Source organism: Triturus cristatus, chromosome 7, assembly GCF_964204655.1.
Source record: "Triturus cristatus chromosome 7, aTriCri1.1, whole genome shotgun sequence".
Lineage (NCBI taxonomy): Eukaryota > Metazoa > Chordata > Amphibia > Caudata > Salamandridae > Triturus > Triturus cristatus.
Window position 1 is genome coordinate 183818842 of NC_140590.1, and position 16946 is coordinate 183835787.

Sequence of the window (16946 nt, forward strand, 5' to 3'; positions counted from 1 at the left end):
GCGGACATGCAGTTACCTACAAAAGTTATTCTGCGGGGGACAATGGCCCATCAAATAACACCTAAGCACCGTGACTTCTGGCTGACCCTTTGGCAGCTCTCTGCCACTCCATAATAAATGTTGTGAATTCCCCTACACCAAAGTGATCACATCCCTCGGAAGCCCGATTTTGCGACTCACTGCAGCAACAGTTGAAGTCCAGAGCGCTCGCTCAATTTGGATGGTGTTCCAGCTGGTTGCCAGGTAAAATAGAACAAGCAGTCATTGAGGGGGGAACTGGCAGAGTCCCTCAATATCAGAGCCTCTATGAAAAATGCATAAGGTCGCCAACAAAGACCCTCAAGTCATGACCATGGCTTACGCGATCGAGAGATCCAATATAAAACTCAGTGAAGGTATGCGCGCCCATTTAATTTCACTGCATGTAGTCATGGTGATACGCAGGCAATCACAAACAGATTTTAAAAAAAGCATCATGGACATGGGGGAGCCCAAACAAGCCTAATTGGCCTTTGATGCTTGGCGCTTGAATAGAACCCCATCTGCAGAAACAGCAGTCATGTCTTGGGAAACCTACTTCTAAGGGTGACACGGGTGTCAAGTCCTCACTTCTCCAAATCCAAAAAAGCCACACTTCCATAACAGGAGATCGACAATCTCAATAGTAGTGTGGACCAGATGCTGCGTATCACCAAACAGGAAAGGAGACAAACTACTACAGAACGACATCTCAAAGTCAGAATATATGACCGGATACAACGAAAAACATTGAGCACTTTGACATGGCCAAAGTGACCAATTTAAATCGAAGCAAAGAACGAAAATCTAGAGGCTAAGTTCAGTAGAAATAATTTTAGCCTGGTTGGAATGCCGGAATCTACCAACACTGGAACTATGGCAGACTAGGTGGTGACGCTCTTGAAATCCATGTGTGGGGCAGACAATTTCTCTCCTATATTTTCTGTTGAATGTGCTCACAGCACACTGGGAGCTCACCCCCCACCCCAACCCCCAAAAGGAGGCCCCACCGCCCTCTACTATCAAGGTTTCTTAATTACAAAGAGCACAACACTACAGTTAGGCTTGCCGGAGATAAGCAAACGTTGTTGGACAACAGCAACACAATCTCCATATATCCAGACTTCGCCATGGTAGATCAAGAGGTCAGCTGAGAATACTTGCTATTAAAGCACAAAATAAGACAAGTTGTCATACAGTGTGCCACACTCTACTTTGTTTAAAAATAACTCATCAGAACAAACCATACATTTTCTTTACACTGTGGAGCACCAACCCTTGCATCAAGAAACTACTTTCGGAGATGAAACCTGAGTCAACAAGTGGCAGGCAGATACAAGATGAAGCAATGAGCGACGTTAAGTAACGAAGGGCAGATCAGAAAGGCATCATTTTGTGGGCGAGGCAGTACGGCTCTGTATTCACAACTGCCAGGTTTACGATCAACGGTCTGAGTTAGATAACTATACCCAGAAGGCATGGGCTGTCTGTCATCCGTGCCTACTGACCTCCATTGAGTCAAACTTACAACTTTTATTTGCATCTAAATGCTATTACATGTACATCATACCTCACATAAACCTCTAATTATTGTTTCCTAAGTAGGAGGGGCAGCATTAATAGGAATGTTAGCAGTGGTTGCCATTCTGAGGGTCTGCTGGTTGATGGAATACTGGAATAGTAAACCTCAAGCTGTTCGTTGCAATATGTCTGATCCGTGAGCCAGAGTTTGGTGGTCGGGGGTGTATTTCTTCCACGCACTCCTACCACCCTTCTTTTTGCAAAGGTCAAGGCTATAGAAGTGAAGCATTTAACACCTAGTGAAATCTGGCACCCTAACAAGGCCATCTCAGGGAGGGAATATGTCGAGTTAAATTATAGTGGACTGTTGCTCAAATGCTTTGCTGCAAAATCTGGGGTTTTAAGGGCATTTCCAGGCTAAATGGGAATTTGGGAGAATTGGTACAGTACTTAAGGCAGAATAACCATTTTCTTTAAGGCAAACATCAATCAGCATCCTGGTAGTTCTGCTTTCAGAATACCTAAATTCAGCTGTACATCTGGGCCCAGTGTTAGCTTCGACATGGGATCCCAGTCACTTTAATCCACAAAATAAATGGCCAACATGGCAGCTACAATCTGATAAGGCAGAATTATGTGCCAAACAGATCACCTTCATCAAAGTATGTGGGCCAAATGTAGACAAGCCCGCCTTCATACCACATGTGTGGCACAAATGATCTACATTAAAACTCCAAACTGTTTGGGCCGAACATTTCAATCGATTGCTAGATAAGTTGACTGCTCTCACAAAGTCATACGCATAACCACTGCAGGATATCAGACTCTCACAGCCTGGTTGACATAAGGAGGAACAGACATCTGCAATCAGAGAGGGCACTCCAGTCTCCACAACATTTGGTTCACAGCTAGACTATTGGCTGGGTAAACATTATCTTTGCATTTGGGTAAAATCAGTGATTAACCTACCACACACTTTCACAGATCACTCACCAATAAAACTGGGAGGTGGAGATGCCCACTGTTAAGAGTCAGGCATTCACATCGCACCTAATGCCACTGCCTTTCCTGAACTCTGTTCAGAGAGGAGATTCAGAAGAAGACAGCCATTTTTTTACACTATAACGAGGGTACATTAGCTTTAACTGGAGTATTTTGGGAGACTTTTAAAGTATCATGGCGACATGTATGGAAAACAACAAAGGGTACGCAAGTCCCTCAGTGGTCGGACTGAAGCTCGAAATTTGAAGAGAAGATATGTGCAAACTGTGAGCGAGCAACTCCTGTGGGAAATCAAAGTTAAACTTATTGAATTTAATGTGACAGCAGAGCTAGAAACCAAACACCTATATAAACATGCCACAGCAAGGACCTCCGGAGAAGAGAACAGACCAGGTAGGACTCTAGCCTCACTTATCCGCCACACCTGGGCAGCTCAAATTATTAAACCGATATAAAATGCTAATGGTGAAATGATCCACGATGCAAATGACACGCTCACAGAATTTACTGCACATTACTCCAATCTGTAAATCCAATCTGTAAATACAGAACACGTTCATCGCATAACTACTACACTGAATATTTTCACCGCATAGCTCTTGCATGGCTGTCTAATGAGTAACAGTTCCTTGCCACCCCCACCACATCAGAAAAAGTCTCCGTAGTCCTCTCCAGCTCACCAACCTGTAAAGTAACTACAAATGCCAGATTTCCTACTGAATTCTACTAGCACTATTCCAAAGCACTAGCCAAGAGACTGCTTCTGCTATACAATGCAGCACCAACAACTGGAATAAATTCCTTCCTCCCTACAGGTTATCCCATTAAAACCAGGCAAAGCCCACGCTAATGCAATCCATACAGACCACTTTCTTTAATAAAAAAAAAAATGGAAAAATATTAACGAAGGTAAGGTACGCCAAGGTACTAGCCAATAGATTGCTTCTCCTACTGCCTAACGTGATTCTACCAGGTCAAGCAGGCTTTATTCTGGCAGGTCGACTGCCCATAACTTATGGTCTCTTTTTGCCCTAATTCATTAACTAAATCCCACATGGAAGTGGTGAGGGTCTTTTTGGATGCCACCAAAGGCTTCAACTCCTTGGAAGGGATTTCCCTCTTTGCTGTATTTATATGGGTGTTCCAGCAACCTTCACGCCTCGGATCCGTTTACTATTTACTAAATCAACTACTAGTTCCAGTTAAATGGATCTATTTCAGATCCATCTGATTGAAAGGGAAACACACCAGGGATGTCCACTATCCCCACTTTATGCTTTTGCCTATGAGCCACTAGACCACAATATTCTAATAAAAGGACTATAATTCAGTTGCCGATTTTTGAGATTTTTCCTTTATGCAGAGGACATTAACCTCTGTTCGAAAGACCTAGGCATTGACTGAAATTTCCATCAACTATAATAAGTCCACTATATTCCCCTTGACACAAAGAACGTATGCATGTGAGCTGGAGTATTCCCTCCCACGTAGTCAAGACGAAAATATTTGGGAATTTGGATAAATCGGAAAGTAGCAACTGTCACAGCTGAAAACTATGGCACCGTGATGGATAAAATTAATGAACAAATTTAGAGATAGACCGTTTTTCCCGTCTTACTCAGTGGAAGGTTTGCCTTAATGAAAATGGTTATTCTGCCTTAAGTACTGTACCAATTCTCCCAAATTCCCATTTAGCCCGGAAATGCCCTTAAAACTCCAGATTTTGCAGCAAAGCATTTGAGCAACTATCCACTATAATTGAATCAACATATTTCCTCCCCGAGATGGCCTGGTTAGGGTGCTAGATTTCACTAGGTGTTAAATGCTTCACTTCTATAGCCTTGCTGTTAGCAAAAAGAAGGGTGGTATGAGTGCGTGGAAGAAATACACCCCCGACCACCAAACTCTGGCTCACGGATCAGACGTATTGCAATGAACAGCTTGAGGTTTACTATTCCATCAACCAGCAGACCCTCAGAATGGCAACCACTGCTAACATTCCTATTAATGCTGCCCCTCCTACTTAGGAAACCATAATTAGAGGTTTATGTGAGGTATGATGCACATGTAATAGGATTCAGATGCAAATACAAGTTGTAAGTTTGACTCAATGGAGGTCAGTAGGCACGGATGACAGACAGCCCATGCCCTCCGGGTATAGTTATCTAACTCGGACCGTTGATCGTAAACCTGGCAGTTGTGAATACAGAGCCGTACTGCCTCGCCCACAAAATGATTGCACTCTGTTCTCCGCGACATGTGAATGCAATGTTCTTTGCACTGAGCCATATGAAAATGGGATAACGGTCTAAATTTCTCCTACTGCCAAGTTAATTTTGGTTGTCATGGAGGAAAAGGTAAATAAAGTTATTTGTGTACCTCAATACCAGGCTTCAGGATAAAGCCTTGTCTGTTCACTCACTCGGCTCAGTCTTTTCACTCACTAATATCCTAAAAATGAATTGCCTGAATGAGATGTTTGGCAAGTCAGTGAACTTAAAGTAGTACCTTACTTGTAGAGTTCAAGAACAAATTATACATTTCTCAAGAGTACTAGCAATTGCTACTGGGTTCCACTCGTCCCTTGGAACAGGCCTTTCAAGGTCCAGTGCCCATTCCACACCCTCACTGGCTGGTAGATGGATGTGCTTTCTTGTGGCCTGCTCCATCTGAGGTCGAGAAAGTTGTGTGTATTCCACACTTGTCCAACATTTGCTGAGTTTCAAGGATTGGCCTCAGGCCACCTTCCTCCCTCAAATCCCAACCTCCACAGATACAAAGAAACAAGTGCCAATGTATTGGAAAAAACACTTTATTTTAATTTCAGAGTTAAAAACACAAAATGTCAAGAAAGGACAGTGATAGGACTATGCAGAAATATCCCCATCAGAGACGGCGTCCAAGGCAGAAAACAAACATCCAAAATGAGTCAGCGTTCCAGAACGTTAATGTGGTCAATAAACATCCTTCTCCACAGGGGATTCCTAGCAGTTGGAGGCGCTTCCTGCAACAGAAAGAGTAGAATTCTGTGAGCATGATGAGTGAACAATCCCGCCATATGCTAGTGTTGGGAGTGGACACTTTCCTTACCCTGAATGCCATGGTATGTCAGAAGCAGCAGGACATGACAACAGTATCTGAAACGGATGTGAACTCAGACTAACATTCTGCAGGATTTGGGGGGAATGCTTTCCTTGCACTTCAGTGGTTTAATGACTAAACTGGCCCTAAAAAGAATGCAAATGCTGAAAAGGAGTGTTAATTGCCATTTGGAGACACTACCTGCATGCTCTTGCACTGTTCAGCTCGGGTGTTTGACCCTCTGCAATGTACTCCTGCTCGAAGTGACAACGGATCCTTGAAACTGGTGAGTTGTTGTGTAGAGACCATGAATTCAAGGTCTGGTTATGTAAAACACAAGACGCACCCTCCCAACTACCAAAAGGACATGCAGCTTTGGTGCCCTTATAATGACAGAATCCAGCATGCACCGAAGCATTAGGAATGCCTTTGGTCTAAAATCATCGAACAGCTCGTTTCCAGGACTGCTATGGTAAAGGTGCATCTTAACTGGATATGGCTGGAGCATTAGGTGGAAGTATTTTCAATGTGATGGGCTTCGATTATATGAAGCTAAAAGCCCTCAAACCTGCACTGGTACGTGGGATCTTAAATAGAAGTTTACATTCCAAAGCAATAAGCATGTTGAGCAACCACGACTCTTTGGTGTTTGAAGGAACCAAAAACAGGAACCCGATCCGTTTAACAATGGTAGTCGGTTACCATCTAAGAGCTCTCCTAAGAATAAGCTCCCTTCTGATAGGATATGGAGATAATAGTCTGCCAAACAGAACTCAAAACTCACCCCAAAGGAGCTAAGTCAACCTAGCCAGGATGGGAATATGAAACAATCTGTAATCAGTCATGTTCTTCACTCAAGACATACGCAGAACAAAAACCAACACACTATGCACTGGTTTGCCATACACAGGACATTCATCATAATTTGTTTTGTTTTTAGAATGGTGGCGTTCAGTTACTTTTACTCTATACCACTTTATGTTTGTATGGTCGTTTTGCTAAGTGTTACTCCAACTCTAGATTTTTGCTCAGTGAGGGGTTTACATCATTGGATAGGCGTGTTTAAACCTGGTATCCAATATCGGACCTAGGCTTGTGAGTTTTATGCTGGAGGAATTCCGGATTGTATTAAGTACAAGGTACCCCTATTCCAAAATGGCGGGATGTGCCCTGCTATTTCTCGTGACCTTTTATACATTTCGTAATGACCGACCCCTGAAGAAGTTATGTTTATGCAAGGATTGTGTATAAAACGTCTAGTTCTGATTTTGGGATTTAGTGGTTAATTCACAAATAAATGTGTGTTTAGTTGTATCTGTACTATTATTGCATTTGGGAGAGGTGTACAGTAGGAGATAGGTTTACAAATATCTAAAATAAAAAATGGTAATAATATAGCCAATAACAATTGGAGTGTTACTGTTGATGGTAAAGAGTTTAGGTTGGTCCCGCTCGAGCCCCTTTTCCTTTGTTGTGCATCTTAGTAGCCTAGGCTCTAACGGGGTAATTCCCCGTTTCTTTGTAAATTTTGATAAGCCAATCGTCAAAGTAGGAAATATTCACACTCTGGGAAAAGGGGCACTCCTCCATATACCTGGAATTGGGAAAACGGACCACACGTAAGCGAAGAAGGTCATTGTCGGGCTTTTTTCTCCTCCACCTGGGGCATTTTACAAACAGATGCCCACCGCACACCTCCATGTCTACCAATCACATAGCACTGGGGCTCAACCACTCACGGCATTACTCTTCTGGGCAGCAGAGGGCCCAAACCACAGAAAGGCAAGCACAACAGCCTTCCCTCAGCACAAGTGACATACCTGGAGTGATCAGCTGCTGCCCCTGCTGGACCTCACTTCTGCGCCTCCTAGAAAAAAGCAGCAGCATCAGTTACAATTAGTTGTATTGTTTAGCTTTGTGGCATCTACTCACGGATAAGCTGCAAAACCAGTTAGTCAGCACGCTGCAAAAACAAAGCCTGTGTGTGCTTTCTGCAAAGATGAAAGTTGCGGGGTGACCGTGGGAGACCTCCCTCAACATGCACGTTTCAAAAGAGAGGAGTTCTTGTTAGTATCTTGACTCGACACTTAATCCTATGACACTAAGCTGGCAATAGCAAGGGACAAACCCCCACCCAATCACTTACACCGAACAATATACGGCAAGAGGCACCTACAAGTTTAAGAGGTCAGTCATCACAGGCACACTACCCTCATTCCCCTACTTGATTCTCAGTTGAATGACAAAGGGGTTTGTTACTGCCAAGCCTAGTAGGAAAGCTGTAAAATGCGAGGTCCTGATGTGTGGGGTTCCATACTAGTCCCTGGCTGGTGATGGAGCACCAGGCTTGAGTCGTTTCCACCAATAAAGTACTACAAGTTAAATACTCTTAAATTGTTACTTAGAAATAGAGGACAGGTGATGCCAATTAGAGCCCTGCTACCTTATTGTGTCCTTACTATACATAGTGACACCCTGCTGAGTACTTCAGGCTGTTCATCCAGGATGTTCAGTGGCACCATCTACAACGTTGCTGGACTAGCGGGACTGGATCTTGCTTGAGCAGAAGTCTCTGGCTTCTTCTACCAAAGATGCTGAGGATGCTATGGTCATGAATGGCTTCGAGTGGGAGGGATTGCTTCTCCTGAACCACTACAGACATTAGACTGATAAATTGATGCGTAATCGGTCTTCAATAAAGATGGGAGGAACCACCGCCCAGAACTGGACCATTTCAGTGCTATCCATTAAAAGACAACCTTGACATCAATGAAAAAAGCACACTGTATAGCTTGTGTGAGCAACACCCTCTCAGAGCTTCAATGATTAACTTTCTACCTCTATTAGAGCACTCAGTAGAGTGCATCATACACCAAGAAGACACTCTTTGCGCTATGGAAACAGCAGAATTCTGATCCCATAAGTCGTTTAAAATTCCAACAGACTTCTTGCAGTGGGTTTGGACTGGCTGAAGCGGAGCCCAGCAAGGATGCAGGAAATCATGAATGGGTTAGGATAAACAATGGTACTACTACTCAACAATTACGTCTGTAGCACGCTGGAGGACGACACCCATCAAAAGGCAAATAATAAGCAATTGGAACATGTCGGAACAAACGTGGTTGGGTTCTCAAATTAAGACCTCCACACCACCATGACAGGCCCACCCATCCATCCATCCATCCACCCACCCACTCCTCCTCCTCCCGAAGAACAGTTCTTTATTTAGTCTTAAGTCATTTACCAGATAACATGTTGTCTCAGACCATCTTTATTTTTTTTAATTTGTTTACGGAATGCAGTAACTTTGGTTCATGAATAAGCATTTCCAGGCCCCAGTTCCAAGACATTTGGCGATCAACCAATCACAGCACTGTACTCAATACGGACAACCACACCCTTAGCAGTGCTCTAGACAGCTACGAGGCCTTCAGTTCACTGCCCAGGTTACACTCCTTGTGCTAATAGCTACTTATTTTACTGCGCTGTTTATAGCAGGTTATGTACTAAAGGAAGGGCGTGTGGGTTCAGTGGCAGATGCAAATGTCTTCAGGGCAGTAAAGTCACTCCCGCACCCCTCGTCTGAAGTATCTAGTTTTAATCAAAGGTTACTTACTGGTTCTTGTTAAATTTGCAGCGGCACTTTCCACCTAGACAGAGGAAAACAGTAATCGGTTAGAAGCGGAGGGTGGTGCAACACAACACCAGGGCACAGCCATGTTCAGCCAACAGCAACATTCAAATTTCAGCACAAGCTTCCAAGACCACCACCTTATCCCTCCCAGAAAACAAAATTAAAATCACACACCCATCAAAATAATGGGAAAACATTTGTATGAAACTCGAGGCACAAAGATTCATGAAGGAACCAGAAGTGTGACTGAGTAACCAGAAGGCTTTAGCACCATTCCAAGGCCTTCCCATCGTGGTGATCACGCACAACCCGACTTCGCTTACGTCACTGGCCATCGTCAAGATTGACACTATAGGCTCACACGTGGCGCATTAGAGTTCCTAGAAAACTCCACCGGCCCGATTGACAAAGGACCTCCATACTAATGGCGGAGGCCCTGCAGTTGTGGCGGGGGCTCCGCAATGGGTAACTGCAGTACAGAGGTCCTGCCACGAGTGGGGCCTCCGCCACGAGTGTGGTGGCCCATTAGGCGCAGCCTACAACCCGTTCCTGAATTGCACATCCTGCTTTGCCCTCGAGAGACACTATCATAACTTAGTGCTATACTTTAGCTCAAGTCATTTATATTGTGAATTAAGTTAATTAAAACAGGTACATATATGGATAACGTAATGAAACTCGCAAAAAGAACCAGTGACAACAATTGACCTGCCTGTCCCTGTCAAACGTTGACCCCTCTGTACAGCAGCTATAAAAAAAACATTAACCAAACAAGTGGCTCCTCTAGTATCCCGTTTCTGCACTAACAACGTAAAATAAGCACTTAATTTCAACAGGTCTGTCGTTGGCTACCAGCCTTTTGGCTTTGTCAATGCTTACTATGTTGCAAAAACTTATAGTTGGGGAGCTGCCAGGTGTGTGTGTGTATAAATTATATATAGTTTGACCTCAAAAAGCAATGTCATAGTAGATCCAGGTACTGTAGGGATTTGTAACAGTATTGTGCTCTTTCATAAGGAGCAGATCTACACACAGCGAAGTTGTCAATGACTGCCCGCTGCGGTATACTCTAGTGGGTGAGACAGACACACACTCACTGATATATCTATCTATCTATCTATCTATCTATCTAATGTTGGTAAAATCAAAAGTTCTCCAGCATTAGCAGGTTACATAGTTCCACACGTCCCTTCTAACTTATATCTCCTACTGGTCACGGTTGTGCTTTGAAAGCCGAATTATGGGGGCTTCTTGGGGTAGTAGAGCTCAGCACATGCACATCATTGGCTACAGTCTGGGTTGTTTTAAATGAGGTGGGTGTGTTTCTAACCAAACACCGTTAGGCCTGTGGCAATTTTGATACCATTTAGTTCCTTATCGGGGACTCCCAGGCTAACGACAGGAATTGATTCAAACATGTGACTCTGAAAGAATCCAATGCTGGAGAACTAGAGTTTCAGGTCCGATAAGTATTTTTTATTTAATTGGATCTTTGTGTTGGTCAAGAACTATTTTTGTCTCCAGCACTGCATCTTGCATAGATTCACATGGCTGAATTAGAACATCAAGCAAGCAGTGCATAAAATTTGAATAAACTGGGAAATAGGTTCACCTTGTTTTAACAGGTTGTGTGCAATTGCTTGTTGGGCAGCAGAGTTAACTGCTTCCATTCAAATCCAGACAGTAGTACTTGGTGAATGTGTGCCTGTTTATCCATGAGCTGCACAACAAACGTTGTGTAAAGGCCCTCTCGCATAGAGAGTATCTGCGGTCACCATGCTTCTGGCATAATGCATCATCATTCTGCCCTGGAGCGGAAACATGATGCAGGAATACATCCAACGTGAAATTTCTCGTTTTGCTAAAAGCCCCCCTCTTCCGCAGAGGCCGAGGAATGCAAATAGCTGGTCAGAAGTTCTAAAGTGTTGTTCATGTAGAACCTATACACCTGTGGATATTCAGCAAATGGACTGGTTAGGGAAGAAAGGTCGAAGCATGACCGGTTCATTCAACGAACATCCGTTTGGATTGGTATGCAAGATTACTTTGTCTTTGGTAAAAGGATGGCATTACTACTTTATAGTGAACAAATGGAACTTTTAGAATATTTGCGGAGGTACGAGTGGGCAAAAGTGCATCTTTGATTAGATGAATTTCAGATGTGCTCTATGGATAGATTCAACAGGAGAGCATATGTGTACTCAACACATTAGTTTCCATGGTAGAGGAGGGCAGCTTCTCAGAGGCAAAGCTCGAAAAAAGTAATTTTGTTTGTTTTATAATTATCGATAAGGATGATTGCTGCAATTACAGGATTTTGAAGAATGCAATAGAGTGCAAACTAACTGTGCTCAAGCAAGTATGGTCGAACCTGATAGGACTGCATGTAGATTGGATCAAGACTCATGCCCCTTGCACCATCTGCAGAAACGCTTCCATTTGCATTGCAGGGTTTGGTTGTCGTTCCTGCACATGCCTGCCCCAAAATATCCCTGAAAATTCCTGGAATATCCAGATTGATGAATACTAGGTGGTCAGGAATCAGGCTGTCAAAATTAAAGACTGGAGATGGGATGGAAATGACACTTGTAATCCCGCTTTGCATTATAGGAATCCTCACTGAAGCCATAAATGTACAATACAACCTCCATCTCTCGGTTGCGTCTAGAGGTTTCTGCAATAGTTCATTTGAACTGGGTGGCGAGTGGACAGTCACAGTAAGTCGCTGCACCAGAAATTACAAGGACCAATTAGGATTAGGGAACAGTGAATTGATTTCACCTCCCTGCGAATTAGGGTGTAAATTGTACGCCTGGGTGGCAAATTCCGTTCTGCTCGCAGAATTTGGGTAATTTCACGTTCCGCAGAGAACGCGGAATTGCCAAAAATTCCACGATCCTCAATTTTTTGCTTGTTTGTGCTTTCAAAATGCATGTTCGCTAGATATTTCCCTCCGAGCACGCAAACAGCATTCGCGAACAGGAAAAAAGCATCGCGAACGAGCAAAACAAGAAATTCTGTGTTCTCGTGGTACTCTGCGTGCTCGCAGAGATTTTTTAACGTTTAGCGGAGGTTTGCGTAACGCGACTACACAAATTCCGCTCGCCCCTAGTAAATGGCAGAAAGGCATGAGAGAACATCATTGAAAAAGACATTGGTCTGGGACCACAGGTGACCGAACCTGCTGGTGTAGTACCAGCATTTCATGTTCTCCAGGATGGCAAATAGGACTACAATGGCTGGCCTCACTTCTGAAAGATGTACTATAATAACTGATCCTCAAGGAGCGTTCACTCGTGGCAATCTAAAAGTGCACAGGGGAGATTGTCTGCCTGGTAGTTTTGACATCCTGAGGGATACTTCACAGCAGTGGTGGCAGGTGATGGTTGACAGAGGTGAGGCGTAAAATTCATCTTTGACTGTCAACGACTTGGTGAAGGGAGTGACACCAACAGACCGAAGGGAGTTTCACTAGGCATACGAATGTATGCCGAAGGGCTCTAGATTATCGTAACCACACAACATAACTGAGGTGGTGGGAGCTTACTGTCTCTTTTCAAGTTACAGTATTGCTATAGCACTAATCAATATTATTTCAGATTTTTGCTTGGTTTGTCAATGACTTTTTGTACTCCATGTTGGACTTTAATTGGGTTCCCAGATCCTGGTATCTAGGGCAGGGACAATGTAATTAAATGACTGTCTGCGCATTATCATGAAGCACTCGTGTTACAAGCCTCGTGCGAGCAGCTTGCCCATAATGTAATACACCAATGCTGGTTTACTTCTAAAAGAAATCAGTGTGTTTCACATCATAGGCACACTGGTTAATGCCAACTGTGACCAGAAAAATTTCACTGTGTTTTGCACACCACTCCAGAAAGGCGGTCCTTACTGCTGAATTGAAAGGAGTACTTAATCTCACCTCTGCTCTAGTGTTCTGCTATATACATTGTGCACGTTATTCTGGTCATGGGCACGAAATGGCTTTAAAGCCTTTTTAAGTATGTTCTCCTCATCCCGGTTTACATGTTCTTTGCTGCACTTGGCGCCGCTTGGTAAACTAACCGCTCGACAAGACACTGTCTGTTTGGATGCGAGGCGCTGCAGGGCCCAAGTCCCCGACTGGGATGGGCCTGGTGTGCACAATGCGTCTCACACAGCAGGTCGCACAAGTGCGCCTCCGATGGGTTAGAACCGTGTTATGTTATTATTACTGTTGGTGGTATGCACCACTGGTCATGTGTTTACCTTTAAGATGTGTGTTAGAGCGAGCTTGGAATGCCGCTAGGTAAGGAGCATTCGAGTTCTCTTGGTCAGTTGTAGTTGTACCTTGAGACTGTGAGCTGTGTATCCTGGCGCTTGCCTGTTTATTATAATTGATTATCTTCAATAAATATATTGAAGTCACCCTGCGACCTGTCTTCACTTCAATTGGCGACGAGTTGGGAGCTGAAACAATAACCTATTTGGAGGAATTTTTGCGACTTATCCAAACAATGAGACGGCAAGTGACATTCTGAAAAAGACACTTCTGAGAACCTTTCGTCGGGTGACTAGAAGATTAACCATTACAGAGACAAAGAAGTACGTGTTGTAAGTTTCCTAGGCTTACTTGTGGAAGCGGATTGTGGCTGTTGAAGGGTCCGCGTTGGCTGCATCTTTAAAGCAGTGTGGATATTCCGAAGATGAGCATCGCGCCGAACTTCTGACGTAAGCAGAGATGCTAGCTACGCCAGGAGCATGCGCGGTACCGGAGAACGCAAAAACATCATCGCGCAAGGTCACGTTGCGTGACCTTGCATAGCGGCCATTTGGTTTGGTTAAAAATAAATTAAGTGAACTTATCCACAACAAGTATGCACACTCACCGGCCCTCCGCTTGGTTACTGGAGGAATTTCACCACAGGAGGCCGGTAATGAAGAGGAACTTATAACGGAAGATTGTAAGAAACAGGTGAGACTGTCGGGTCATAGTGGCATCATTACGTGGAACGATTGGATATTGTATTTAGTAAGATACATAATATTAATAATATTCAAATATTTTTTTGGGGGAGAAAATTCCCTACAACTGATAATTTATTAATGGATGAAGGGGATCCCGAAGCCAATATTGTAGAAGGAAATATGGCACAGCAAAGTTTTTCTATCAGTACTTCACCCATTGGCTACAGGACCAGAACCTAGTATTAAATGGATGGAATGGAAGGGATACTTTATTAATTACATTTGTCCAATAGATGAGGCAGGGTAGATAAAACGTGAATAAAAGAAGAAGAGGATTCTCCTTCATTCTTTAGGACCAGTTGGCCTGAAAACTCATTCGAGAAGGTCTAAAATGTTGGATGCCAATTTAGATACCTTCAAAAACACTCAAGGATATGGACAGGTACTTTGCTCCAAAGGTATGCATAGGAGTAATAAGGCACAGATTATTTCAAAGGAAGCAGACTAAAAATGAAACAGTTGATGAGTGGTTGGATGATTTAAAAAAAATTGGCTATTGATTGCAAATTTGATAATCTGCATGACGACCTAATACAAGACCAGTTAGTCATGCATAATAATAATTCACCCATCCAGGACCGCTTATGGGTGAATGGTGATGCACCACTCGATGTTTTGGCTATAATGAGGAAATCAGAAATGTCTGGTAAATGTGCGAATGTAATTGAAGCAGAGAGAGAACCTGGAAAGACAACGGACGCTGTGTTTAAACTACAAAGTAAAGCTAAAAGCAATTCTCAACAAACTCAAGGAAGATGGACAAACCAGCCGTCAAAGAACCAGGGGAGAGATTTTAAGACTGATGATAGAAGATGCTATCGTTGTAATAGTAGAGATCATTTGGCATTTAGCAAACTGTGCCCGGCCTTAAGAAAAAAAAAAAGGTGGTATTTGTGGTCTGTTAGGACACTTTAGTAAAATGTGCCGTAGACTTAGCAATGTAAAATACATATGGAATGATGATAAATGTGCGGATGATGATGGGGCAGAAGATTGTGTGAAGAATGTGAGAGGAAATTTCATTTTAAACATTAAAGAGGATTCTATGGAAGGGAAACCTATTTGTGAATTGTCCTTAGGAGGTGTGAAAGTAAATGTTTACGCAGATTCAGGATCTCCTTACACCATTATAAACAAAGAGGTATGGAAGAGGAAATTCGTAGATAAAATTGGAGATCAATTGAATGTGTCAGATGTGAATCCAGGGAGTTATACAGGAGAGAAGATTGACATGTTATGATTCAGGTAGTTAACTTTTCTTTTTAAAAGGAAGATCTACAAGAGGGAAGTTATACGTAGCTAAGGTTGGACCATCTGTATTGGGCTGGTTTGACCAGAAAGACTTACACATAATATTAGATCCTAATAGTGAAGAAAAAGTACATATTATGGATGAATGCAGTAAGATGGGCGAGGAGCTAAACAAGAAGTTTCCTAAAGTATTTGGAAAAGAGTTGGGGGAGTTAAAGGTTTCGAACACAGAATTGTCCTTAAAAGGTGATGCTCAACCAAAAGTACACAAAGTTAGACCTATCCCTATGCTAATTAGAGAAGAAGTCAAGAGAGAAATACAAAATTTGTTGTTAAAAGGAGTCATTGAAGTTGAAACATCTGAATGGATCTCGCCGGTAGTGGTTGCTCGCAAACCTAACGGAAAGATTCGTTTGTGCATTGACTTGCGCCATTTGAATAATAATAATATAGTAATTGAGAAGTTCCCATTACCCAAAATAAATTAGATGGTATCTACTTTGAGAGTTGCGACGTGGTTTTCCACCATTGACTTCTCCGCCGTTTATCATCAGGTGGTGTTCGAGCCGCAATCCAGATGTCTCACGGCTTTTATTACCCCTTTTGGGTGCTACCAGTTTAGACGTATGCCTTTTGGGCTTGCATCAGCTGCGGCAGTCTTTCAAAGACTAATGCATAGATTGTTTGGGGAAATGGAGGGGGGTTGGTTTCTTCCAGGATGATATTTTGATAGCAGCAATCAACAAAGAGGAACATGATACCAAGTTAATCCAGGTCCTAGAAACCCTACAATCCGCAGGATTAACGGTTGAATTAACAAAATGTAAATTAGACAAAGAAATGTCTCGTACTTGGGCCACATTATAAGTGAGGAGGGAGTTAAGCCAAAACCGTCGCTTGTTGAGAATATCATTAAATCACCTGCTCCCACTTCTAAAGAGGAAATAAGATCTTTTCTGGGCATGGCAGAATATTGCGCAAAATTTATAAAAAACTTTGCATCAAAAGTCTACAATATTCGGTCTCTCTTAACCCCTTGAGTGCCCCGCCCTTTCGACGCCCTGTGCCGGGCGTTTCATTAGCGGGCGGGGCTCATGACGAGATAGTCTCGTCATGGGCACAGCGCAACCGCAGCCCATGACGAGACCATCTCGTCATGGGCACTCAAGGGGAAGAATGCTAAATTTGTTTGGTGTAAGGAGTGTGAGAGAATTTGCAGAGATCAAAGTGGACCTATAGGCTGTAAATGCTCTAACTAGCTTGGACCCTAACTTAGAATGTTTATTGACAACGGATGCTAGCGACAAGGGGCTTGGTGCTGTTTTATCACAAAAAGGAAAAGAGGGGAAAGAGAAAATAATTTTATTTGCTTCTAGAGCATTATCACCTGCAGAAAGTAAGTACCCTATTATAGAGAGAGAAGCATTGG

At 43.1% G+C, this 16946-nt stretch overlaps 1 protein-coding gene across 1 annotated transcript in view; it reads right to left on the reverse strand.

Moving 5' to 3' along the window:
• Nucleotides 1–5335: 5335 nt before the first annotated feature.
• Nucleotides 5336–16946, reverse strand: part of FXYD3 (FXYD domain containing ion transport regulator 3) — an 82065-nt gene continuing 70454 nt past the window's right edge. The window contains exons 6-8 of the mRNA XM_085615973.1: nt 9239–9272; nt 7443–7489; nt 5336–5545 (exon numbers count right to left, since the gene is read on the reverse strand). Of these exons, the coding sequence (XP_085472099.1) occupies nt 5526–5545; nt 7443–7489; nt 9239–9272 (101 nt within the window). The 3' untranslated portion in view covers nt 5336–5525. The remainder of the gene's footprint in view (nt 5546–7442; nt 7490–9238; nt 9273–16946) is intronic.